The 26737-nt window shown below is 39.3% G+C and overlaps 1 protein-coding gene and 1 non-coding gene across 3 annotated transcripts in view; both read left to right on the top strand.

The window, feature by feature from the left end:
* Positions 1-26737, top strand: part of MGAT5 (alpha-1,6-mannosylglycoprotein 6-beta-N-acetylglucosaminyltransferase) — a 369147-nt gene that overhangs the window by 118182 nt on the left and 224228 nt on the right. The window contains exon 3 of one of the 2 annotated variants that reach the window (XM_049772998.1): positions 11045-11427. In XM_049772998.1, coding sequence (XP_049628955.1) covers positions 11187-11427 — 241 coding nt within the window. In that variant the 5' untranslated portion in view covers positions 11045-11186. The remainder of the gene's footprint in view (positions 1-11044; positions 11428-26737) is intronic. The other variant, XM_049772999.1, reaches the window with a different exon arrangement.
* On the top strand, positions 16142-16278 carry LOC126009956 (small nucleolar RNA SNORA67). The gene has a single exon (XR_007496106.1). It is a non-coding gene; the product is annotated as a small nucleolar RNA SNORA67 (small nucleolar RNA).

Below are 26737 nucleotides of genomic sequence, written 5' to 3'. Positions count from 1 at the left end.
TTATAGTCATGCCATATTCATAATGATGAAACCAGGCCATCTGCATATATAATTCTCATCTCAGTTGGATGCATGTCATTAAGATCTATCTCTTGTTGACATGCATCCAGCTTACTAAAAAGTGTTATTAAATAAAGTTCTATGCTTGTTATATGAGGGAGTCTTTACCGTCCATCTACCACAAGAACTATCTTCTAATATGCCCTAATTCTTACTATGCTGATGAGATAAAGAGCAATGCATATTAAACTTAATTTTTTTTTAATTTAAAATTTAATTTTAAGGGGACTGAAGTCAGTCATGGGAACCTTGCCTGGTGGTGTTGAACTGAGGCCATATCCAGCAGCATTTGGCAGACATTTTGATGCGAGGGATTGAACTCGAGGCCTCCCACATGCTAGATATGTTCTACCACTTGAGTTTCATCCCCAGCCCCATATTTTAAATTTTATCTTGCAAACACATTCTGATTCACTTGGTCTGAGGTTAGATCTACAAATCTGCATTTCTAACAATCTAGCAACTATTCTCACTGCTGACCATCCATAGATGAGATTTGAGTAGCAAGACTGTAGAGGTGCAAATTACAAATTACTGAAGTGGAAGTCATAGTTAAATTATGCTCAAATACTTTAGATACTTTGGAAACACATGTCAAGGAGGGGTTAATAAATATCCCAAGAGTCACATATTACTCTCAGCAATCCTTTCACAGAGCAGCAATCTAATCTCAGTCAGTGTAAGTTGACTCCAGAAGCCTGGTGTGTAATTTTTTTTGTTTTTTGTTTTTTGGGCCACACCCAACAGTGCTCAGGGGCTACTCCTGGTTCTCTGCTCAGAAATTTGAACCAGAAATCACCCCTGCAGGCACGGGGGGATGTCGGGATTTGAACCACGTTTGGTCTTGGGTTAGCCACTTGCAAGGCAAACACCCTACCACTCTGCTTTCTCTCTGGCTCCGTGGTGTGTGATTCTTTTAAGGAGAAAATCTTGTATCTTGCAAATGGGTTGCTGAACAAGCCAGTGGATCAGTATCTGTGAAGGGCAGAGAGTTTTTCCAAATATTGGGGAAAAGCACATTTTGGATTCCACTAGATAGGATTTAATAGAGTGGTTAGAACAAGCATCCACTGGGTGATGTGTTTATTCATACTGCTTAAGTAGCTTTAAACAAATTTGGGACTTTTATTATTTGAACTTTTTAGGAGCTGTATATTTTGTATATAGGAGGTCTGGGCTGGTTTTTAGCACCACACCTGAGGAAGGCAACCTCCCTTGCCTGAACCACATCTCAGTCCAATGAAGATCTTTGGGTTAAAACCTTAACATCTTGGGGACAAAGTGGTAACACAATGGTAGGGCATTTGACTGGCATACAGCTGACACAGGACAGGCCCAGGTTTGATCCCCAGCATCCCATATAGTTCCCCAAGAGAGGATCGATTGCTGAGCACAGAGCCAGGAGTAACTCCTGAGTGCCGCCAGGTGTGCCTGTCCCTCCCCATCAAATACCCAATGAACCACCACCAACAAAAAAACAAAAACCTGAACATCTTATATTTAAAATATGTATCTTTTAGAGCTGAGAAGATGTCTCAGGACTTAGATAGAATGTGTGCCTTCTATGTGCCTGATTGTGTTTGGTCCCTACTATTATGTGGCCTCCAGCGCTGGGTATGGCCCTAATGGGTTACTCTGGTGGTTCCTGCTGCTCGTCCTAGCTCTCAACCACAGGCCCAATTGGCTAAGAATTTAGGGAGTCACCCCGACCTCTTAATTAGTGCTTGGATTATCCCTCTCCAGCTCAACCTTTTACATATCTCAGCCTTTTATAGAGCTCCTTTAATTCCCTTTAATTCAGGGCTGAGGGGCCCATGTCAGGCAATCTTTATCTCTACAGTTTCTCCTTTTCTGAAATCCAAGAGTTCGTGAATATACCCTCCCATCAGAGGATGTCTGTAGTATTGGGAATGGGCTCTCTTTAAAATTTGAGGCCAAATAAATTTACCAATCAGTACCTGGAGCATTTAGACCCAGGATCTGCTAAAGTCTGGGCCTTTGTAGTTTATTGTTTATTGTAGTTTAAGTTTAGAAGTTATGAGGAATTTATTCCAAGGTTTACATTTAAAAATTTCAGAGTAGCTATTTCAGTTTGTGTGTGTGTGTGTGTGTGTGTGTGTGTGTGTGTGTTGTGTGGGTGTTTGTTGTGTGGGTGTGGTGTATCTGTGTACATCTTAGCTAATTTCAAAACTTTAAGTTGATAGTCTTTAGCAAGCCAAAAACTTACTAGATCATCGCACATCTAAATGCAGCTAGACTACTACTATGGGAGAGCCCAGCACCCCACTTGTGTTCCTCCTACATATAGAGATATAGGGTCCTTCAGGATCTATTCATTAATTTCTAGGATTCACAGAGCACTTGTGCGATAAAAAAACTTCATATCGGGGGTCGGAGCAATAGCCCAGCAGTAGGGCATTTTCCGTGCAGGTGGCCAACAAAGATGGACCCAAGTTCGTTTCCCAGCATCTCACATGGTTACCCCGAGCCTGCCAGGTGTGATTTCTGAGCTCAGAGCCAGGAGTAACCCCTGAGCGAAGTTGAATGTGACCCAAAAACCAAACCAAACCAAACCAAGCAAAAAAAAAAAAACCTTCATTTTGCAGGCTTTGGCTTTCTTTGGGGGAACTCCTGTCCTTCTTGAAAATTTCAACACATAGGAAATTGCTATAAACTTGCTCCTCAGTAAAGGGCTCATGTGATATTTACCATAACATCTCTTAGTGGCCTTGCTGCCCTTCAGCTCTGAGTGAAAGAAAATCTTCCAAGTGTTCTCATATAGCACAGAGAAGTTCTACCTGACAAATTTACACACCATGATCTTTTCACCGACCATTCCTTTCTTCTTCTTAGAGAATCATTATCGACTTGTCATAATGTGTGTACATGGTTTCCTGGGCTGTGAGCCAAATGACAATCTTGTTTCTAAGGTTGTCTGATGTAGTATCATCTAGATGTTGTTTTCTCAATGCTTTCTTACCTACTGATTTATGAACTAAGATCTTTGTGGAGCAGAACACCAATGTCAGATACTAATTAGTAACTGGCAATACAGCCATCCTAGGAATGAGCTCTTTAGCTGTTGACAGGAGAGTGTGGGCAGTGAGAGATGTGGAAACATTTGACTCATTCTTCACTCTCCTAGGGAGCACATCAGGACTCAGCCTCTCTCATCTCTGTGACTGCTTGCTCTCCCTAAATCTATCCAGTCTGCTTCAAGTTGCTCTGCAATCTCCTCTTACAGGCTGACCTTTTCTGATCCTGTGTGAGGTGGCAAATGTCCTGATGATTGGTTAAGCAGCACTTTTCATCAAGAGCTTTTGACAGTTTCTTAAGACATTCTTGATTGGCTTGGTTGGCAGTGGGAGGGTTCTCTTGTCTTCTAAAGGCTAGAGTCCCAGGATGCCAGTTGACTAGCCAAGACTGTGCAGGGCAAAAAGATGACCTGATCCCATGTGCCCATTGTGACACAATTGAAAAGCTCCGATAAAAGGAATTTATGTCATTTATCAAGGGCTCAGCTTTTTAATTTTGATTTAGTAAATATTTTCAGAACTCAGTGTTGTTCTAATTTCATTTTTGTGTTAACTGGAAACTGTGTCAGCCTGGTGAATGAAACACACAGAGTATGTGATGGTTTTATCTGATGAGGCATTGACAGCTTCTTTCTCACTCTTTTGTTCCCTTTCTCCTGTGTCTACCTGTCTGCAGTCTAGAGGCAAAATCATGCTGTAAACCGCAAATGCTCTAGTCTACTGTGTTCCCTTCCCTGCTGCGCCCCCTAGTGGAAATAGGCAGACATAGTGACAGGGTAATTGGGGTTGGATGGGCTGGACGAGGGAGGAATTCCTGGAAACAGGAATGATGTTCAGGGATGCGGAGTCATTACTGTAACAGTAGCAACATTTATATTGTGGTTAATGGCATATGTGGAATCCCAAAACACTATTTGTGGACCTTAGAACTGGGTAGAATTTTCTTTCCCTGTAAATATGTCATCATGAATGAAAACTCTTGGATTATAGAACTGTCTTGTGACAGAAATGAAAAGGAATGAGCCTATTATATAGTCTCTCCAAGAATGTCAAAGGCATGCTGTTTTATTTAGTGTCTTTGAGTTGGGCATTCAAAACAGCTAGTTCATCCAGTTCTCAAGGTGTTGCTTTTGCTTGTTTGTTTTCATTTAGTTTGTAGTTTGTCCTGTTTATCTAGAAAAGTGCTAGGATTTGTCAAGGACTAAGTTAGAAAAGCAGAGAAGGGGGCCTCAGAGATAGCACAGCCTTAGGGAGTTTGCCTTGCGCAAAGCGGATTAAGGACGGACAGTGGTTCCAATCCCGGCATCCCATATTGTCCCCTGAACTGGCCAGGAGCGATTTCCGAGTACAAAGCCAGGAGTAACCCCTGAGTGCCGCTGGGTGTGACCCCAAAACCAAAAACCAAAATATATAATAAAAAAAAAGCAGAAAAGAACCCTGTTTAGACCTGTTCCTGGCAGGACCTGCTGTTGCAAGAAAGCTCAGTGGTTTTCATGGCTGCTGCTTTGGGACTACTGCTCTGTGGCCCTTAGGCTGTCTTTAGGATGTGGCACCACACCTGTATCCCCACAGGCTGTTAAGGAGTCTGAGGTGTTCCAAAACAGTTTTTCTAGAACTGAGAGATATTTTTGTGGGAAAAATATTTGTGTGGGAAAGGGCTTTACTTATCTCTCCCCTTCTTGCTCTACTTCTCCTTTTAACAGCAAAGCACAGCCAGCCATATTAGGAGTAAGGACCTTCCTCCTAATCCACCCCTGATCAAGCTGTCTTCCTTATGCCAGTCAGTCAGCCAGTGTGTTTTTATTCTACTCATCTGTTGATTTTCTAGCCCTTGTGGTTGGTGGTACCTTATATTAGGTTCACAGCTTTTTAATACCATCTGACAGTTTCTGGTTTGTTTCAAATTGATAGGCTTTCTATTTTGAGGGTCTGCTGGTGACTCTCAGTACTATTCAGATAGGGAAAGACTAAATCATATAAAAAAAGATGACATATTGCTTTGATTTTGATTCCACTTGGAAAATGGAAATTTTAGCGGGTCTCATTGACATCCTCTGCAGTTTGAGACATTGTCTTTGATTATTTTTCTAATCAAGATCTTATATGATCTCTTAGTCTATATAAAGATATTTCATATGTTTTAATGTATCAGATTTTTTTTTAATTTTCAAAAAATTTTCAAAATATTCAAAATATTTTCTTTTCAAAAAGGTTATTTTTTAGGGCTAGTGAGCACAGAATGTGGAGTTTCATAAGATGGAATACAGTCATTTAGACTTTAGTATATAATTTGTGTCCATACAATGGTTTGGTTGTGAAATAATGAAGCTCAAATTCATTCTGATTGCAAATGGTAATGGCTACTGTTTTAAAAAATCATTTCTAAGTACTGTACGTTGCTCTTAATGTAAATTGATGTAGAAATTGGAAGGATAAGTAGTAGAAAATTGTTTCAGACTTCATTATTATCTAAGATTCTCATTGCTGTTTATGATAAGGTCAGACAAGCAATTTATAATTTATAATTTATGACCAGCCTAGCTCTCATCTAGCATTTTTTCTTTGTCATATTGTTTTTTAGAAATCTATATGTGGACCCAAATTATTTTGAAACAAATAAAGAAACAATACTATTTGCCAAGCGTTAATTCTAGGATCTAATTTCAAAGGTATTTTAAATTCAAATTATATCTACAGAGGATCATTTTGTTTTATAGCCTCAGTTCTAATCTATGCTATGATATACAAAGTATTTATTCTCCATTATCTTAAAAATTGGGAATGTGAAGTTTTTTCCTAACAAAATATTGAACAAAAAATCACCTTAACAAAGAAAAATCACAATTCTGTAAAAACTGTCCATAGTAACACCAATAATCTCTGTAACAACCTTCTTGGAACATGAAAACATGTGCCTTGGATTACTGGCTTACTGCTTGTCTCTAGCTGTGTTTTGTGGTTCTACCACTTCCTGCTTTATACTAGCAAGGAACCAAGTTAGAAAATGTGCCGTAGCTCATATAATATCAATTGCTAGAAGACTTCCTATTTGGGGATTTTTTTTTCCTCCCACCATGGCTCTAAAGGCTTCTTGTGATCAAATACATTACAAGTATTACAAATCAACTTAATTTGATTATTCTTATCCCTTGCCTGGGACATGTTTTTGTGTCTATAGTAGTTTATCCTTTTAAACTATTTTACATTTTTTTCTTCTGGAGTTTTTTTCCATTAAAAAATAATACTGCCCACTACCATACCCTATTCATTTTCACTCCATATCTCCAAAAGTGCACTGCCTTCTTCTGACCCTGTGATGGTAACATGGGTGGAAGCACTAGATTCACCCAATAAGGAAGAGGCCATAGGGCATGAAGAGCCCCAGAATCTTGGTGATTCACTCCAAAGGAGGTTATGGAGATCATGTGGGTTTCTCCATCTCCTTTCCACCATCTTGCCATATTTTCTAGAAATTAGGATCATTTATGACAGGGGTCTTTAAACTACGGCCCGCAGGCCACATATTGTATTTATTCTCATTTTGTTTCTTCACTTCTAAGTAAGATATATGCAGTGTGCATAGAAATTTGTTCATAATTTTTGTTTTTACTATAATCTGGCCCTCCAACAGTCTGAAGGACAGTGAACTGGCCCCCTGTTTAAAAGTTTGAGGACCCCTGATTTATGATGTGTAAGGTGTGACTATTTTAGTTATTTTCTATCATTGGGAAGCTTACAGACCTCATGAAAGAGTTAAGAAAGGGTAATAAGCCAAAAGCTCTTTGGAAGGTGTACCAACAGTGTGACTTCCTCAGAGTGTAAAAGTGCACCTCCGTTTGGGGAGTCAGGAGTGATTTCATGTTTCCTGTGGGGGTTGTGAGCTAAGAGAATATGGGTCATTTTTGCATATTGAGGTGGAATTTTTCAAGGTTACAGAGAGAAGCTCAGCAAACAGAGCTTTTGAATGGCATTGCATAAGATTAGGTTAAAAATAAGCACTAATAGTCTTAATTTAAAATACTTAAGGGTTAAGGAAGACAGTTCAGAGAAACACAGAGAACTGAATTTAATTCTAGCATCATATCAGCCCCTAGTATTACTGGATATAGCTCTGGAGAACCCTAAATACCACTAAGTTAGTTCTAGAGGCACCTGATCTGATTATCACTGAACCCTAATCTTAAAATATCTGGTCCTATTGACCTACCATCACTTGGAGTGACCAAGCTTTTTTCCTATAAATACAATTAAGAAGTGGTCCATGTTGTGTGTGGTTGTGACAAAAATATTAGGTAAATTACCAAGGACAGAGCTTTGCCACATGAATGTTGGACCAACAGATGGTGGGATTCTCTTATGGGGAAGCCAGTAAAGTCACAGGTATGGCTAAGGTTAGCCTTGTTTCTAAATATGAAATGTCACTGATGAGACAGGTTTTCTGGTGTCAGAAATGAATGAGCAGCTGCAGATCTGCTTCTTCAACCCAGTCTGCTAGTCCTTGAAACTGGGCTACTTTTTGGAATGTTGTTAATATGTCTGAGAAACTGGTAATAGCCAGCAAGACAGGATGGGAGAAATTTGTGGGTTTGATCTAGTATCTTAAGCAGCTGTGTCCAGTGAACCACCAACAGAGTTCTCATCTCTGCCATTTCCTCCTGTGGCCAGCCTATGGCCAACCCTAAGGCATGGCACACCTGGTCCTGGATATACTGTGGGGTGCTGCAGGGGCTGTTGGGGCCCAGGCAGCTTATGTACTATCCCAGCTTTATGTACACTTCCATTGATTTTTTTCCCAGAGTGGACTTGCTTCTTGGTAACATGCAATTTAAATAATTAGGTATGTAATCAAATAATAATAAATAATAACTAGGTATGTATTTAGATATGTAATCAAATAGCTTTTTTTTTCTCTTATATTCATAGAATTGGGTCTCTGTTACCACAGTCGACTTTAGAACATTTTTTTTCACTCCACAATATAAACACTGCCCACTTTAGCTGTCAACTAACTCTTTCCATTTCTTCCTTTCCATTTTGACCCTCCTTTGCATCTGTGTTTATATTTTATTGATTGATTGATGTTTGGACCACATGTGGCAGTTCTCTGGGATTACTTCTGTGAGTTCAGAAATCATTCCTTGGAGGGTGTGCGTACCATATGAGATGCTGGAGGTTGAACCTGGATTAGTTATGTTGTGCAAGACTAACCTGAGTTAGTTATGTTATGCAAGACAATCACCATATCTGCTGTACTATTACTTGACCCCTGCATTTATACTTTCTACTTAGACATTTCCTATGAGTCAACCAATATCTAGTCTTTTATGAGTGCTTCTTTATTTATTTACTGTTGTTTTGTTTTGTTTTTGGAGGCCATACCTGACACTACTCAGGATTACTCCTGGCTCTGCACTCAGGAATCACTCCTGGTGGTGCTCAGGGAGCCCCATGGGACGCCAAGGCTTGAGCCCATTTTGGTTGTGTGCAAGGCAAGTGCCCTACCTGCTTTACTCACTCTCTAGTCACTGCATCAAACATTAGCACAATGTTTTCAAGGATCATCTGATTGTGGCATGTACAAGTAGTACATTGCTTTTTATGGATGAATAATATTCCATTTCTGGATATACATCATTTTGTTTCTTGAGAGTTAGTTGCTCTATTTTTGGATCTAGTCTGAGTAAGGCTACCATGGACATTTATTTACATACAAGCTTTTGTGTGGATCTAAGCTTTCATTCCTCTTAGGAAAATTCTGAGAAGTACAGTAGACTGAGTCATGGGGGAACTGCTTAACCATTTGAAGAGTTGCCAGATTGCTCTGCACAGGCAGCATCATTGTGTTTTCCCATCTGTGCATGGTAGGCTCCAATTGTTTTCATCTGTCTTTGTTTAAATTATTATAGCTATCCTAGTGGGTGTGAATTGTTATCTCATTGTGTTTTGATTTGCATTTCTCTAGTGGCTAATGATATTAGATGTATTTGCATCTGCTTTTATTTATTCTTATTTTTAGTTTTGGGGACCACCCAGCAGAGCTTAGAGTTTATTCTTTGCTCTCTACTCAGGGATCACTTCTGGTGGACCTCAGAGGACTATATGTAGTGCTGCAGATTGAACCCTGGATGAACCTGGGTCAGTTGCAAGACAAGCACTTTACTCACATTATTATTTCCACAACCCCTATCTAGTTTTTTTTATAAATGGGGGAGCAGGAATTGATGCATTTCCTTGCCTACAATTCTTGACTTCTTTTTTCTTTTCTTTTTCTTTTTTTTTTTTTTTGGTATCCCTAAGATTTGATTCTAGGAAATTGAAAATTCAACACCTGACTAAGGCTCTGAAGCCTGCATTTTTCTTTCTTTTTTCTTATGGAAGCTCTTTAATTCTTGACCCTTTGCTGTAGCACTGTAATCTTGAGTAATTACTTTGAGAATTAATGAGGAAGTAGAGTGGGGTTCCTGTCTGAAAGTTCAGTACGGGGTGGGGGGCAAATAAAAATCACCAGGAAATGTCTTCTTGGTGTAACACCTAAGTCACTTGCCCCAGGAAAATCCCTTCAGTCTTGGGATACATTGACTAATGTATGTGGGTGAAGGAAAGAAAGTGCCACCACTTCCTGGCTGATAAGGGCAGCACCCAGATAGAATGATGGTTTTAAGAGCCTTGACTACGTGAGCTGGTATAGGAGGAATGGAGGCCTGGAGGAAGCAGGACATGGCTTACTCACTCCCAAGTGATCTTTGTGTTTCTTTTCCTCAACTTCTAAGTTTGACCAAGTGAATTTCTTGGTATTTTACTTATTTCTTTGTTGATCAGAGATATTAGTGCTAGTTCTATTAACAAAAAGTACAAGTAAATAAAACTATCAAAACACATATCACGCAATGCTTGATATATTTGTTCTTTACTATTACTAGTAGTTGTTGTATTACCAACCACTGATAACTGTTGACAGGTGATAAAAGGACAGTGAGGCACATGGTTCCTGAAATGCTCTATTTGACCAGAAACATATATAATCTAAACACAACTTGGGAGATAAACCATCACTTACTTTTTTCTTCTGGCATACTTTGAAAGTGATGCTATTTGCAAGCATGTTGGTTTGGGGCCCCCCAGGGCTCGGTGTGCTCTTATCAGTCATACTTGCAACTCATTTACAGCCTGGACTGAAGATGTGGGCCCAGCCTGTATTAGTTTCAGATTGCATCTGAGTGCCTTGCTATTAAAACTATGACTTGCAAGCTCTCATTTTGCCTCATGGTTTGAGAGAGAGTGAGAATCACCACAAAGCAAGCTATGTTGTGTTCCACATTTTTCTGAGTTCAAATACGCAAGTGAACAGTTTAGTGCTTTTTTTCACCGAGGGTGACTAACAGGAAACCTGTTACCTCTGACACAGAACTCTCTGTGCTGGTGGTCCCAGGATAGCAAACCAGGGACCTCCCAGGGTTAGAGCTCATCCCCTCTGGCCCCCTGCTTGTGTGATTACCTCAAGGAAGCATCAGCTTTCTTCTTGCCTCTTCAGCAAAGTGCTCTAATTTCTGCCAGAGAACAAAATTACTTTGTAAGTACTTAGTGCTACTGATGTACCAAGTGCCCAGTAGTGATATAACTCCCCCTTGCACTTGGGTGTTTGCTGACATTCAGTAAAATATTCCCTCTACCCACCTTGCCAAACACCTTTCTGTTTGGTATTTGAACAACAGTGTAACACCTGTTAACACACCCAGATACACATTATCCCATCATATTTGTACAGTCTTGTGATCAAGCCTGATTTCGCCTCTCAACTTACCATTCCTGAATCAGAACAGATGATCTTAAAACAGCCAACTAGAAGAGGAGGTTCATACTTTAGAGTTCTTTAAGTGCCTATGTGGCTTCTGTTTTCTTTCACCAGGTCTTGCCATCATAGCTCTGTTAAATTTTTTTTTTCTTCACAGCAGAATGGAAGTGAGGAGAGGAAATTGGCTGACGCAGGAGCCCGAGTGAGACAGACACACCCACAAACCCAGCGTACACCATGAGTTTGTGTCTCCCTTCTACTCTTTGAGAGCCAAGGGCAGGTGAAGTTGCCAGAAAGCTATGGCTTTTTTTACTCCATGGAAGCTGTCCTCTCAGAAGCTTGGCTTTTTCCTTGTGACTTTTGGCTTTATTTGGGGTATGATGCTCCTGCATTTTACCATCCAGCAGCGAACTCAGCCAGAAAGCAGCTCCATGCTGCGGGAGCAGATCTTAGACCTCAGCAAGAGGTACATCAAGGCGCTGGCAGAAGAGAACAGGAATGTGGTGGATGGGCCATATGCTGGTGTCATGACTGCTTATGGTAAGTATTGTGTGTCGGCTCTCTTGAAAAAGCCTGCCTTTGCTTCCAAAGGACTTAGAGGCTTTCAGATTTGGTATAACCATGGGCTGAGTGTACTTCCTTCATATGTAGTGTCATCCACACAGACAATTTTAGAAAGTTGAGGCAGTGCCCTTGGGAATCTCTCAGCTATGTACACACAGATATGGAGCAATGGGGAGAGGATTAGTTATCACGCTATTGGTTGTTTTTTGCAGTAAGCTCCTCCTCAAGTGTGTTTTTGAACAGCATGATCTCATTTGGGAGTATGAACAGGGAATGTTAAAAATATATTCTCATTATCTTTCCCTAAGCAAAGTTTAATTGGGATTGATGGGAGTGAGGCATAAGGAGGGTTTGGAAGAATGTCCTGCAAATGCCAGGTAGTTCTGAGCCAAAAGCTTGCTCCTTTCCTCTGGCTAATTTGCAGGATGGCTAATCGCTTGAAACATTCGCTTCTTCAGTATTTACTACTCTCCTTCTTGTCCTTGTTTCCATGAAAGAATCTTTTTTGGGTGTGTGTTGTTTTCTGTTGGATGCCTAAAATCATTTTTGAAATAAAGTACAAAGGATATGTGTAACAAATATTATTTACTTTTCTCTTGGCAAATATTAACACTAATAAAGCCAATTGGATTGGCATCTTCAACTTCTGTTTAGTGGGTGTTGGCCACAGAGAGTGAAGCAAACACAGGAGACAAACAAATGTGTTTATGTGCTTTAGGATCTCCTGGGCATCCCTGAGTGAGTTCACTGACTGCCCATTGGTTCATTATGATATTGCTCCTGAGACTGGCTCCCAATACTTGAGCTATTGTTTAAGTTAACAGAGACATTAAGGAAGTTAATTAGCATATCATATTTTAAATGGTACATGGAGTATTTCTTATAGCCAAACATCAGGTACCCTTAAATTACAGAGTAAAGTTGTGAACATTTCTTAGTCTGTTCTTGCTTATGATTCCCTCTACATTTAAAACCCTAAAAATGTTTTATTCCCTTCTTTCCTGGGTATGCTTTTGCCTGACCAGATTATACTATAAAGGATCTAATATTATGCCCAGGGGAGTATTCCTGACTTTGTGGTTTTGTTAAAAGGGATGATTTCCTATAAGGAATAATTAAAAAAAGGGGAAAGATAAAGAAAATCACATGTAAATCTTCTATAGAATACTCTAGCATTTACCCACATGAAAACATGTGTGTGTCATCCTGATATTTTATGTATAAACACAAGAATAGATACATTTATATGCATACATAATACATGCAAATATAATCAAGCTATATATAATAAAATGTATCATATTTATGTGTATATATGTATATACACATGTATGTATATACATGTATATATGTATGTATAAAATCAAATTTATATAATCAAATATAAGCAAGGTACAAAAATTGCAAATGAAACCTTATATATGTATATAAATATGCACATATATAAATATAATATACTTGATTATGTGTTATATAAGACATTATACATATATGTGTATATAACATATATGCATAATATACATATACAATTAAATATAATCAAGCTACCAAAAATTGCATATAACATTCCAGCATGGTCTCTCAATGTCAATATCAAATTGCCCTAATTATGTACTTGTTACTATTCAGTGATAGACCTAATGATTGATTAGAAACTTCAGAGACCTTGATATTTAGGACCTATAATACAAATGAGATAAGAGAATGGGCTTAGTTGAGGCAGACAAAGTTTCATGTTTTTATTTATGACCCAATCAATCAAGTATTATTATTAGAAGTGTCTGAAGTTCATGTGGTAATTCCTGAACTGTCCAACCAAAGTTTGAAGCTTGAGGACATACACAGTAAATCATCTCAGTGTACTTACTTTTTGTTCAAAAGAACCCAGCTTACTTGAGTATACTTATAAAAAAATTATAAAATATTCATATGTTCTACTTATAAAATTTAATTACTTATAAAAATTCTTATATGTATCTTTTTTCTGCATTGTGAAAATGGAAAGTTGTTTTGAAATCAAATTTTACTGGATTGACCTTGGCTTCAGTATTTTAAGATTTCAATACATTTTAACACCTTTATGTGTATCCGACTCACTGCAGCAAAAATTGTAGAAATCACCTTTCAGCAACTATTTGAATGGTGGCACTGACTTTTTAATCTATTCACTCACAATAGAGCAGTATCTGTAAGCATTGCCTTTTAATATGTATAGAATTGTATCATTTTTTTTATCTGACATGTTAATAAAATGAAATTCTTTTCCAAGATTATATTTTGGGTTTTTTTTGTTTGCTTTTTTGGGTCACATCCAGCAGCACTCAGGGGTTACTCCTAGCACTATGCTCAGAAATTGCTCCTGATAGGCTCGGGCATCCATATGGGATGCCAGGATTCGAACCACCATCCTTCTGCATATAAGGCAAATGCCTTACCTCCATGCTATCTCTCTGGCCTACCAAGACAATATTTTGGAAAAAAAAATAGTGAGTTTTTTTTAGATGTTTCATTTTAAAATTTCTCATTGATTTTGACCTTTTGTTTTATTTCCTAATAATTCCAGGTTAAACAACAGGGATTAAAATCGGTAGTTGTTACCATTGGTGCTAGTTAGCAATGTGAATAGGTAAATAAAGTTGACAATACAAATACTTTTTGTACATTTTCTGTTCAATGTATGTTGTGTTCCATACATGCCCATTTGTGGAGAAAGTAGTTTCCTACTTCTAATGTCTGCAGTTGCCCATATATTTTCCATGTTCTGTCAAACACCTCCTCCTATTATGCTAGCATTCTCCATCTTCCATGTTCTGTTTTATTTGTTTGTTTGCTTTGGTCAGACCTAGAGGTTCTCAGGGCTTATGACTGTGCTCAGGAATCACTCCTGGTGGTGCTTGGTGGACCATATAGGATATCAAGGGTCAAATTTTTATTAGGTGCATGCAAGGCCAGTGCCCTGACCTCTTTATTATCTCTATACACCCGAGTTTTCCTCATTTTAAAGGACAGGGATATAGCCTCAACTGTATAGTCTCACCAAACTGTTTCTAGAAATAAACTCAAACTCCTGAATAGTCTGTTAGTAATTTAAGCTCTTGAAATCCTAGTAATCACTGGATTTTAGAACTCAAAGAAACTACTGACATTATTTATTCCAATCTCTTTACAGATGAACCTTCCTAAAAGTAATTATTTTTTTCTCAACATCCTCTTTATAGATGAACCTTCTTAAAAATAATTCTTTTTTCTCAACAACAAGCCAACCAAAAAGCTCTCCTTAACTCACACTGTTAGGTTTCTCTTTCATCTAATCTGCTCAGCATATCAATCAATGTGGTCTTTGTAGCCGAATTTCTGAAATGAAGTTGTGTCTCTGTGCTTGAGCCATTGATTCTTCTTGAGGGAAGTCCCACTAACATAGGGATTTTCACTTGCCACCACTGACATTTTGTAATGGATCATTGTTGTGGAGGTCAACTCAAGAGTTTTAGGACAGTGAGCTGAGTCCCTGGTGTCTACTCATTAGATGCCATTAACAACTCTTTGTTGTGACCATCTGTTAACATATAAGGTTGATGAAACAAATTTCTCCCTTTCTGGAAATAGTGCCCAGGATACAAGAGCCACCCACTGAGTGGGAGAATCTATTCACCCAATACCCATCAGACAAAGGGCTAATCTCCAAAATATACAAGGCACTGACAGAAATTTACAAGAAAAAAACATCTAATCCCATCAAAAAATGGGGAGAAAAAATGAACAGACACTTTGACAAAGAAGAAATACAAATGGCCAAAAGACACATGAAGAAATGCTCCACATCACTAATCATCAGAGAGATGCAAATCAAAACAACAATGAGATACCACCTCACACCACAGAGAATGGCACACATCACAAAGAATGAGAACAAACAGTGCTGGCGGGGATGTGGAGAGAAAGGAACCCTTATCCACTGCTGGTGGGAATGCCATCTAGTTCAACCTTTATGGAAAGCAATATGGAGATTCCTCCAAAAACTGGAAATCGAGCTCCCATACGATCCAGCTATACCACTCCTAGGAATATACCCTAAGAACACAAAAATACAATACAAAAATCCCTTCCTTACACCTATATTCATTGCAGCACTATTTATCATAGCAAGACTCTGGAAACAACCAAGATGCCCTTCAACAGACGAATGGCTAAAGAAACTGTGGTACATATACACAATGGAATATTATGCAGCTGTCAGGAGGGATGAAGTCATGAAATTTTCCTATACATGGATGTACACAGAATCTATTATGCTGAGTGAAATAAGTCAGAGAGAGAGAGAAAAACGCAGAATGGTCTCACTCATCTATGGGTTTTAAGAAAAATGAAAGACATTCTTGCAATAATAAATTTCAGACACAAAAGAGAAAAGAGCTGGAAGTTCCAGCTCACCTCAGGAAGCTCACCACAAAGAGTGATGAGTTTAGTTAGAGAAATAACTACATTTTGAACTGTCCTAATATTGAGAATGTATGAGGGAAATGTAGAGCCTGTTTAGGGTACAGGCGGGGGTTGGGTGGGGAGGAGGGAGATTTGGGACTTGGGTGATGGGAATGCTGCACTGGTGATGGGTGGTGTTCCTTTTATGACTGAAACCCAAACACAATCATGTATGTAATCAAGGTGTTTAAATAAAAAAAAAACAAAAACAACCCAAGGTGATTCCCTCTCCAAGGGGCCTGCCAGTGCTCCTCAGGAACGTAGCAACTTGGAAGAAGATGTGCATGCCTCGGGCCTTAGCGGGAGAGATGTTTTCGTTTCTCTGCCTGCCTGCGGCTGCCTACATGCACGTGCCTATACAAATGTGTCTCATGGCTAGGGTTAACATCTCCACATATTAAAGTTCTCTCTCTCCTTCCCATAGGAAAAAAACAAAAAAAACAAATTTCTCCCTTTCTTTCCATGGAGAAACACTATGTTAGGAATAGCAAATAATATTAATTTACTTTATGTCATGAAAATTCTCAAACACATTAGGCAACTTTATTATCTAAAATGTGATGGGCAGCTGGAAAGAGAGCTTTACAATATGGGGAACCCTAGTTTAATTTCCAGCATCATATATACTCTGCAGAGCAGGTCACCCCTTAGTGCAGATTAATGAGCCAGGCATAGCCCCTGAACACCATGGGGTGTAGACCAGTTTCCTGTCACCCCTAATAAAATAAAATTTCTAATAAATGTATCTTCTCCCTGGTTCCAATTCTGATCAATAACATCTAGGATTAAGCAAATTGCAAGAGGAGATGGTTTAAGAGCAGCCTTGGGAAACCAGAGAGCCTTTCTGATGATGATGCATGCTTTCCCTGGAGTCTGTTAGTGACAGTCTGGGCATGTAAAGAGTGTGGCCATTCTGTGGTTGATATTCGATGGTAGTACAGAACTTGACGCATGGTCAGTAGCTTAGCTGGGCTACATGGTCTGGATAAGTCTACGTGGGCTGTCTGTTTGCAGAGTCTCTTCATGTATTTAGCCTATTTGCAGAGTACTACTGAGATGTCTGCGTTTGAAGAAAAAAGTTGATGCTATATGATTAGGATATGTGGCAGCAGTTGAATTAATCTAGTTAATGGATTTTTCAGTACCACCCCTCCCCAATGTTGATATAAGCTAAAACTCTTCATCTGTTATAACTGGATTTCAGTAGCAGTATTTAAAGAAACATTTTCAACTTGCTGCTCCTTTGTACCATGGGAGACTTGGGTCTATTCTGAACCAGGAGGAAGAGCCTTTCTATACCAGGTGGGTCAATAGAATCTCTAGACAGCAAAATAACAAAAGCTGAGCAAAAAAATTGAGGACCTCAAGGATGTGAAGGAAGAAACCAGGAGGAAGCAGCAGAAGGTAGAAAAAAGTCTAAAAAGAAATGAATAACACACAGGGAACTATGGAATGAGTTAAAGATGAACAATATAAGAATCATTAGAGTCCCTGAAGTACAGAAAGGTAAATGTGATGAAGAAATCATAGCTAAAGAATTCATTCCAAGAGTTGAGAAATACAGGTACCAAGATCCAAGAAGCTTGAAGAGTCTCCATGAAAATAGACCCAATTAGGAAAACTGCAAGAAACATTATATTCATAATAACAAAATCCAAGGAAAGAAGCAGAATATTGAAGATCACAAGAGGAACTTACCTACAAAGGAAAGCCCATAAGAAGTATATCTGATTTATGAAATGAGATTCTTTGATCAAGGAGAATATGTAAGGATATAGTATAAAAGCTCAACAAAGTGAACATCTCTCCACGAATACTTTATCCAGCTAGATTATTACTCAGATTTGAAGAAACTATACCGAGCTTTATGGACAGGCAACAGTTGAGGATTAAGTCTTGAAAGCAGTTTTGCAAAAAACGTTAAAAGAGGGGGATATGGGTTGCATGCTGGGAACAGGGATAGAGGGAGGACAACATTGATGGTGGGAATGCCCCTGTTTCAATATCACTATGTACCTAAAATATTACTGTGAAAGATTTGTAATCCACCTTAATTAAAAATGCACTATAAATAAATAAAAATAAAAATAAAAAAAGAGCTCCTTTAAAACACAAAAGAAACTTTCTCCAATGTGGCATCCAGTATGTCACTCACTAATGGTGCATATAGTTGTCTTCTACTAGGTAAAGAAAGATTAAAAACATAAAGCAGTTAATCACTGCAAAATTGACTTTTATTGATTTATTTTCTGACAATTTGATTTGCCACTTCTTTAAGTTTAATTGGTTCAGGTGATATGATATAAATTTGTTCTATGCCTGCCAACAAGACAATCTGGGGGGTGGGACGGAACCTAGGGATATTGGGGGTGATTTGGTGTTAGAACATGATATGCCTGAAAAACTCTATTAGGAACAACTTTATAGATTATGGTAACTCAATAAACATTCCTAAAAAATGAATAATTTTTCAATGTAAAAAAATTTTGAAAGAATCATCCATTCAATGAAATAAATATAGCAGATATATATATATATATATTTTTAACAATCATTGGTTTTTTAGATTACTGTGTTGATGTATTTAAGGGAATTAATTAGTTAATATGCCTTTAAGGGGGGATGACAGTCCCCCTACCCCATAATGGCAGTTGGTCTGGGACATGCCCCCTGCATGCCTGAAGTATAAAAGAGTGAGTCTGGCAGTTATTGGAGGGGGGTCCCAGGGAAGAGTCTGGAACAGAACCTGCCTGCCCGCAATTAAAGCCTGTTGAGATGCTGCCTACTCTATAATTCTATCCCTATCCTGTTCTCTCAAGAACCTGGATCTGCAGGCTTCCCTCACCCCCACTCTGTCCCCTCTCTCTTAGAAACCCCTGGGCAGCTGCAGACTTCAGACTGTAGGCAAGAATAAAAGGATATTTAGTTTCTATTACCACCCCCCTTCCCCAGGCAAGCAGCTACACTCCCTGACATGAAATTCTGGAGCAGTAAATTATGACCTGTTGTTCAACTTTGGATGTTTGTGTCAACAATTTTATTGAAATACAACCTCTCTTATTTGTTTACAACCACTGCAATTAACAGGCAGAACATGATAATACAAATATTTAGTTTGCAGTACATCCAGACTATGTTGACTATCTCTTTACAGTCACTACTGTTCATTCTAAGCTTAAGCTTTCCTCTGATCATGCTGCTCCTACCTAGAGTTTCCTAAACTGCGGTGGTCTAAATCATGGTCAGCAAGCTGGAGTAATGGGTAAGATAGTTCTTTTTTTGTGTGCCAGGTGTCTTTGATTCCTGCATGCCACTATATATATATATATATATATATATATATATATATATATATATATATATATATATATATATATATATATATGAATTTTCATATATGAATTTTCATTATACATGCTGGTGCATTATAATGGTAGGGTTGATGCATTACTACAGAGTTTACCAAATCTGAAGTTTCACTGTTGAGTATCATCTATCAAAATATCTGGGAATTCTTGTTTTGTTTTGTTTTGTTTTTGGGCCACACCCGGCGGTGCTCAGGGGTTACTCCTGGCTGTCTGCTCAGAAATAGCTCCTGGCAGGCACAGGGGACCATATGGGACACCTGGATTCGAACCAACCACCTTAGGTCCTGGATCGGCTGCTTGCAAGGCAAACGCCGCTGTGCTATCTCTCCGGGCCCATATCTGGGAATTCTTGAAGTAAACAATTCCTGAGTCTATTTTCTTGGCCACCCAAAGATGTGCAAGATGGGATTCTGTTTTGTGTCTTGCTATCTTTCTGCTTTTGTGTTCTCTCAGTGCCTTTGCCTCAGGAGGTGTGCATACCAGATTGTTTCTCCCTTTCTGGGAAATGCCTCTGCATGGCAGGTGGTTTAAATAAGTGGTTTAGAGTTCGAATTTAAACTAGTCAGTTTGGCTTTGCCACATCCTGTCTTCTTCCTGTCTGGTCCTAAGAGCCACATTTTCTTTCAAAGAAGGGTCCCAGGCTCTATTTCCCTGGGTGATTGTGAAGGTGTGAAGAGGTGCTGAAGCTCAGTTGCTGTTTTGTTGTTGGTTGTTAGTTTGAGCAGTTGTTAGTTTGTTCAGTTGTTAGTTTGATCAGTCTCTTGCCTGCCCCATCCTTGTTTTGGTGACTTAAAAGAAGCCTTATGAAAGTCCTTGTGAGGGATTGGGTCATTCTGATGCAGTGTCTGGAAGTTTCCTTGCAGGCTGTGGGGAACAGTGGCAATATTCAATCCTGGGTTGTGGAGGTGGCTGCTGCTTGCTGTTCTGTTGAAGGATTATGTGAAGCCACCCAAACTCCACCTGGTTTCTGGGCCCACATGACTGGCCATGCCTGTCGCTACTTCTCAGACTTACGTCATGGATGGTGTCACTCATCCCTGTCAATGCTCTTCTTGTTTCTGAGGCAAAGTGATCTATATCTGACAAGTGACCCAGTTTCAGATGCCCAGTGATTCTTCTCTCAGCTAATAGGATTGGGGCACTGTATCTAATAAACAACACTGAAACCTGGGGTTGTTACTGAACCCAGTTTGGGGGCTCATTGATCAAAGGCCAATTACTAAGTGACAAGGTTGATGGAATCACTGTCATGCAGGTACTAGCATCCTGGGGAGATAATAAACTCCTGTCCTCAAAAAATCTATCTGTTTGCAGGGTCACAAGAAGGAGCCAGAGGCTAGAGAAATTTGGATCAGAAAAATAATACAGGGATTAAGGCTCTTGCCAGGCACATAGCTGACCCTTGTTTGAATCCCCAAACACCACACCAAATGTGACCCTGAACACAGAGCCCAAAATAAACCCTGAGCACTTCCTAGGTGTGGCCTAATTCCTTTTCTCCTCCAGCCCTCAGAGATAAAAAGAGAAGGGATGTTGATAGAGGAAGAGAATTGGGATGCACATTTTTAGGAAGATGGGTCACAGGCTGGTGGATGATCAATAAGTTCACTAGGTCTGATACCCTTAGGCATATTTCTGGTGTAGCAGCAAATAAAGATTTCAGATTATGGTTTCTGTGATTTTTATCTTTTCAGTAATACAGGTTTTCTGATTTCTAATACTGAATTCAGCTCCTTATTTCCCTAGGCCAACTTCAGAGACTGTCCTTGGTACTCTAGCCACATTGTTTTAACCTTACTCTGTCTCACCTGCTGGCCTCTCTGGGCACTAGATGCTTCATCATCTCAGGTCACTACTTGTGGTTTTTAAGTTTTCCTTACTCCTTTTAAGCCATGGTTTTTAAGTTTCCCTTACTCCTGAGTGTCGGGCTTTCTCTCCCACCAGTCTCCTAATATCTACTGCAATCTGGGTGTGTATACAGATCTCCCTAATTTTCCCCTACTCTATATTTTATTCCTGGCCTCCTGCTTCCCTGAATTTCTTAGAGTTGTACAGTCTTATTCCTTAGCCCACATTTTGGGAATGTCTGAAGTGTAGCCTCTATAATAGTTTTGTGCCTTTGACTGCATTAGGAGAGGTTCATGTTCTCAAGAAGGCTGATACTTTTTTTTTATGAAAGGTAGAAATAATAAAGAGTGTCAGACAGTAATACATTCTGGGAAGGAAAAATGACAAGAGATAATTAAAAAATATGTCTTGTCAAAAGTGAAGCTCTGGGTTTAATCTTTAGCACACACCATACACACAGACACACACACACTCACACTCACACACTCACACAGGCCTCTCTCAGGATGCATCTTTTAATTGTTTAGTCTGAAAATGGGGTGGAAGAGGGAAGTTGAGCTAAAGCTTGACAGGCAGAAAGCACAGTGTATGTCAGACCTTGATGCCTAAATGTATATTCCAGAGCAGAGAAGTGGTTGCTGATGCTAGAACAGTGAACAGAGAACAGCACAAGATGTGTTGGTGTGTGAAGAGCAGGCAGGGGCTGCCCTTCAGACTGTGGAACCCAGTGCAAAATGGGAACTGAAGGTTATAGGGAGGGCATAATGTGAGTAAGCTCGGCCTTCACTCCTACGCCATCACCCATCACTGGGCAGGCTGGAAGAGAGGTTTTGTTTTGTCCTTAGTGATGGGGGTACATATATATATTATAGGGTAGAAAGTCAGGGTAGGATTTTGGGTGACTGGTTGCTTGTTTGGGGCTAGTTTGCAGCTTTAGGTTGAGCCTTGGAATACTGCTTCCAAGATATGCACACCATTTGGGAGTCTATTCCAAATGTGGCCATCTTGACTCTGAAGTAACTGCTGAGCTCTGGAAAGGTGTTGCCCTAAGCTCTCATCCAGGGTAACTAGGAGTCAGACCAAGCTTTTATGCTTGTATTTCATTCACTCCATTTCCTATGAGAATGAAGACAATGAAACTCGGCCAAATTTTCTGGAAGTACATACTTTTAAATGTGTTTTATTTTGTTGTTGTTTTTATTTATGATTTATTTCCTTACTTTTTCCTCTATTGCTGCAAAAAAGTGTCTAGGAACTGCTTCTTCATGGGCTAGGGTGATGAGAAAAACCACTTTTTTGAGACAGAAATCTCTGCTTTGGGGAGAAGACATGGTTTCTGGAGTGGAACTGGTAAAGAGAAAAAAAAACAGCCTTTGTGGCATAGGTAGACAGGGTAGACAGGCAGACAGGGTAGATAGGGCAGATAGACAGGGCAGATAAAAAAAAATGTTCCTGAAACTTGGGATCTAAAGCAGGCTTCTTTTGGATTTGGGGCTTTTCTAGTGACCCCTGTGGTAGGAGTTCAGCCTCTGTAACCTGTGTGTTGATGCTTGACCAAGTTCTGATGTCAGTTATCTGGAAATCTGGGAAGAACAGATATTTGTCACCTTGTCTTGGGGAAGACTTCTTTATGTGACTAGTCACTGCTAGTTTTCTAGATTGCTTTCTCTTTTGCAAATGAAATCTAAGGTACCTCACAAGATTATTGAAATTATTAAATATTTCTTGGGGGGGGCTTTTGGGCCACACCCATTTGACGCTCAGGGGTTACTCCTGGAAATCGCCCCTGGCTTGGGGGACGAGACTCTGGGGGATTGCGCTTGCAAGGCAGACACCTTACCTCTAGCGCCACCTTCCTGGCCCCTATTAAATATTTCTAAGAAAAGTTTGACCATGTTACTTTTTATCACCCCTGACCTGTGCGTAGCTTTGTGGCTTGTGTGTAGCTGTGTAGACTATGTGTAGCTGTATTCTTTAGCAGCCTGCCAGAGTCATCCATTTATCATTATCCAATGATAATGTTTGATTTATTTACACAGGATAAGGAACCAGCACATAGGTAACTGCTAAGAGCATATACAAGAAATAAGGCTCCACCAAATACTTGCTGGTATCTAATTGCCCTGCTTATGAGCTTACCACAACTTCTGTCAATTAGGCTGGGCTTCGTGCCAACTAGGACATATTCCCAAATCTATGTGTATACTGGGTGGTTCCCCTCTGTTTCCTGATCTAGAGGATACATAGCGCCATACAGTATGTTGACATTACCAAAGTAGCCGCTTGAATTGCCACTGCCCTGTTTAGAACATAAGGTTTTTTTTGTGGGCTGGAACTTTGTGGTTCCTGAGAGGGCCCTATTGGCTTTTTTTCCTGGAGTGGGTGATGAGCCAGTGGGAGTTCTGCACTCCAGCCACCTTTTCTCCTAGGTTCTACAGACCTTGTTGGCAGAGATCTCCACCTTGCAGACTCTGAGCCCTTTTCCATAAAAAGGAGCTAAACTGCTGAACTCCTATTCCATGCAGCATTTAAGCTATATTACATGAGACAATGACCTAAGAAGGCCACTTTGGATGTACACAGATTATATATAGTACTTGATGTCCTCAGTAGGCCCCCCAATGTTTTATTTGTTAATGCTGCTACCTCAGAAGCTCTTTAAAATACCTGTGGCAGGAGTCAGAATGGTAATATAGTAGGACACTTGCCTAGTAAGGATCCAGGTTCCATACATGGCAACACATATCTTATGTCCCAAGACCTGCTTGGAGTGATCCCTGAACACAGGAGAAAGCCATGAGCACTGCAAGGTGTGGTCCCCAAACTAAACATAAATAAAATAGCCATGATAGGCATCCCCTTACATGTCATAAATACTATTCACTTCCACATGCAAGTTAGTCAAATTTCCTTCTGTACTTAAGTCCAGAAGAGATGTGTCAGTGGCCCTGAGCATCAGAGCTGCTTTTCAATTGATAATACTCATTTGGACCCTCCTGGTCCTAGCTGGGCTTCCTATGACAGTTTGAAAGTGGAGGGCACCTTTGTGGGTTTACAGCAGGTGAGTTCTCCACTATGTGACTTTAAGAATTCAAAAGTGCTGAGGTGGTGAAGATCAGGGACAGCTGCTTCTAGGTATCCTCTTACATGACACCACAGCACCTATAGCCAGTGTCTTTGAGTCTAGAAAGCAAAATTTATTGTGCTATACATAATCTCAAAGGGCATTTAGTGGCCTTATGGTTGGAAAAGTCATGTAAATAAGTAAAATGGGAAGCATATGGGCTAGAAGGCCATCTGAAACCTGGCAGTCTCCAGCACTTCACCTGAGTAAGCTCGTAGTCTCTCTCAGAAGGAAAGAAGGCCTTCATTTTCAACTCAAGGAGCTATTTGGGTCACTATTTCAAAGCAGTCCCACACAAGAGAAAAGATACTGTCAATAAAGCACGTCAGAGCCAAAATGATGCACTTTATCTTTGTTTTCTTACAATTCAGGAAGACTGATAAATAAGTAAATAAATTATGCTTATCCCAAAACCCAGATAAGAAAAGTTAAAAAAAGAAACACAACATAAGCCTTCCCCAAATTCAGGTAATGTTTGATTTTTCCCTCCAAAAATAAAATGTATTTTTTAATTTTAGGCACTGTGATTTACAGTGCTGTTAATATAGTGTTCTGGCACCAGATTCTACAACATAGGGTCTGATTTTCTCTACTATCATCCCAGTCTTCTTTTTAAATACAAATACAGTTTTGTGTTTGCTTGTTTTAAGATAAGACATTTTTATGTATTGCCATTTAAAATTTATCTTTTATTTTAATTTTATTAAATATTTTAAAAAACATTATACTTGTTATTTCTTTAATTCATCCAGTCAATAAATACTGAATGCCTAATAATAGAAGCTAGTAGTGCTAAGTAGACTTAACAACACAGCCTGACTTCTACTCTTCCTGGATTTTCAATTGAATTACTGATTGTTATGAATAGATAAGCATGGGAGTGGGGTTTTGGCCATACTGGCTGTTCTTAATTCTTATTCTTGGTCTGGCACAGGAATCCCTCCTGGTGGCATTTAGGAGACCATATGCAGTACGAAAGGTTGAGCTAGGATTGGCCACATTGCAAAGTAAATGCCTAGAACTCTATATAATCATTCTGACTCGAAACATACTCTTTTTGGTGCATATTTGGAGGAGATTCTAGGTATTATCTATCATAAATTACAGTATTTTCTACTATAACATTATTTGATAGACTTTATATATATTAATATATATTTGTTGCTTTAGATGAATTGAAAATATATATATCTGATGAAAGTTGACATCCTGGAGCTCAATGTAAAGGGCAGGGTGAATGTTCTTGAGCACCTTTCTCTTTCATAAATACCCTGTCTGCTCATTTATTAGCAAAATGAAGGCACTCTGTGACTCTTTTATGCTCTGTCTCTCAGGGCAGTGTTGATGAAGAAGCATTTGCATTAAGAGAAGCACTGGAGTAAATTATTTGTAGCAGCACAAATACGAGTCTTTGTTCATTGCAAAAGTAGTACTGTGCCATTGAATCATGATAATTGCTTCTAAACAGAGTTCTCAACTATAATTGTATCCAGAATCTTAGACTTGTGACTTGTGCAGATTCCTATTGAAAACATTGAGGATGGGGCCTGAACACTTACTCTACAGATGAAGTTGATGAACTACAGATTCAAGAACTATTGCTTTAGAGCTGGAGATATAGCATAGCAGTAAGGCATTTGCCTTGCATGCTGCTGATCCAGGACAGACAATGGTTCGAATCCCTGCATCCCTTATGGTTCCCTGTGCCTGGCTCTGGGTGCAGAGCCAGCAGTAACCCCTGAGCATATCTGGGTGTGACCCCCAAACCAAAATAAAAAAGAAACTGTTGCTTTGGAAATCTGTCAAGGGAAAGCAGCAGGAACAACATAGGCCCTAAACAATGTCTTTCTTCTTGAAACTCTCTATAAAGTCTTGGATAACTTTATTATCGGGATAATCAGTATTCACCCCCATGAACTTTAAACATTTTCCACCAGTGGGGCCTTCCTATGTCTTCTTAGATCCTATCTCCTTGGAAGTATAGCTGGCAGTGACGTGTTGTTACTTGTCCTATCCTAAGGATGTGGCACACCTTCCAGCAACCATTGTACCCATTAATGCCATGGCTTCTTATAAAGGTAAACTATAAGACCACGCTTTGGAGTTTGTGTCTATTTGTGTTTGTGTTTATTTTAAAAAATAACCAAACTCTGGCTTGATTGAAATCAAAGCCCCATTTCTCCAAAAGGATTTTTTTTTTGAGCCACACCTGCTGTTTCTCACAATTTATTCCTTGTTCTGTGCTCAGAAATTCCTGGAGGTGCTTAAGGGAACATATGGGGTACCAAGGATTGGATTTAGGTCAGTTACATGAAAGACAAATATGTAACTGTATTGTCTCTCTAGCTCTCAACCCAGAGAATTAAGTTTAAATGTTTTTAATGACTTTATCTCTGCTCTACTATTTTTAGTAAATTTTTAGAGCACAAAATTGCTATAGTAATGTTGAGATAATATTTCTATTGCT

The sequence above is a fragment of the Suncus etruscus genome, chromosome 5 (assembly GCF_024139225.1).
Source record: "Suncus etruscus isolate mSunEtr1 chromosome 5, mSunEtr1.pri.cur, whole genome shotgun sequence".
NCBI lineage: Eukaryota > Metazoa > Chordata > Mammalia > Eulipotyphla > Soricidae > Suncus > Suncus etruscus.
The sequence above is the reverse complement of the archived record's forward strand: the minus strand, read 5'-3'. Positions and strand labels throughout refer to the sequence as shown.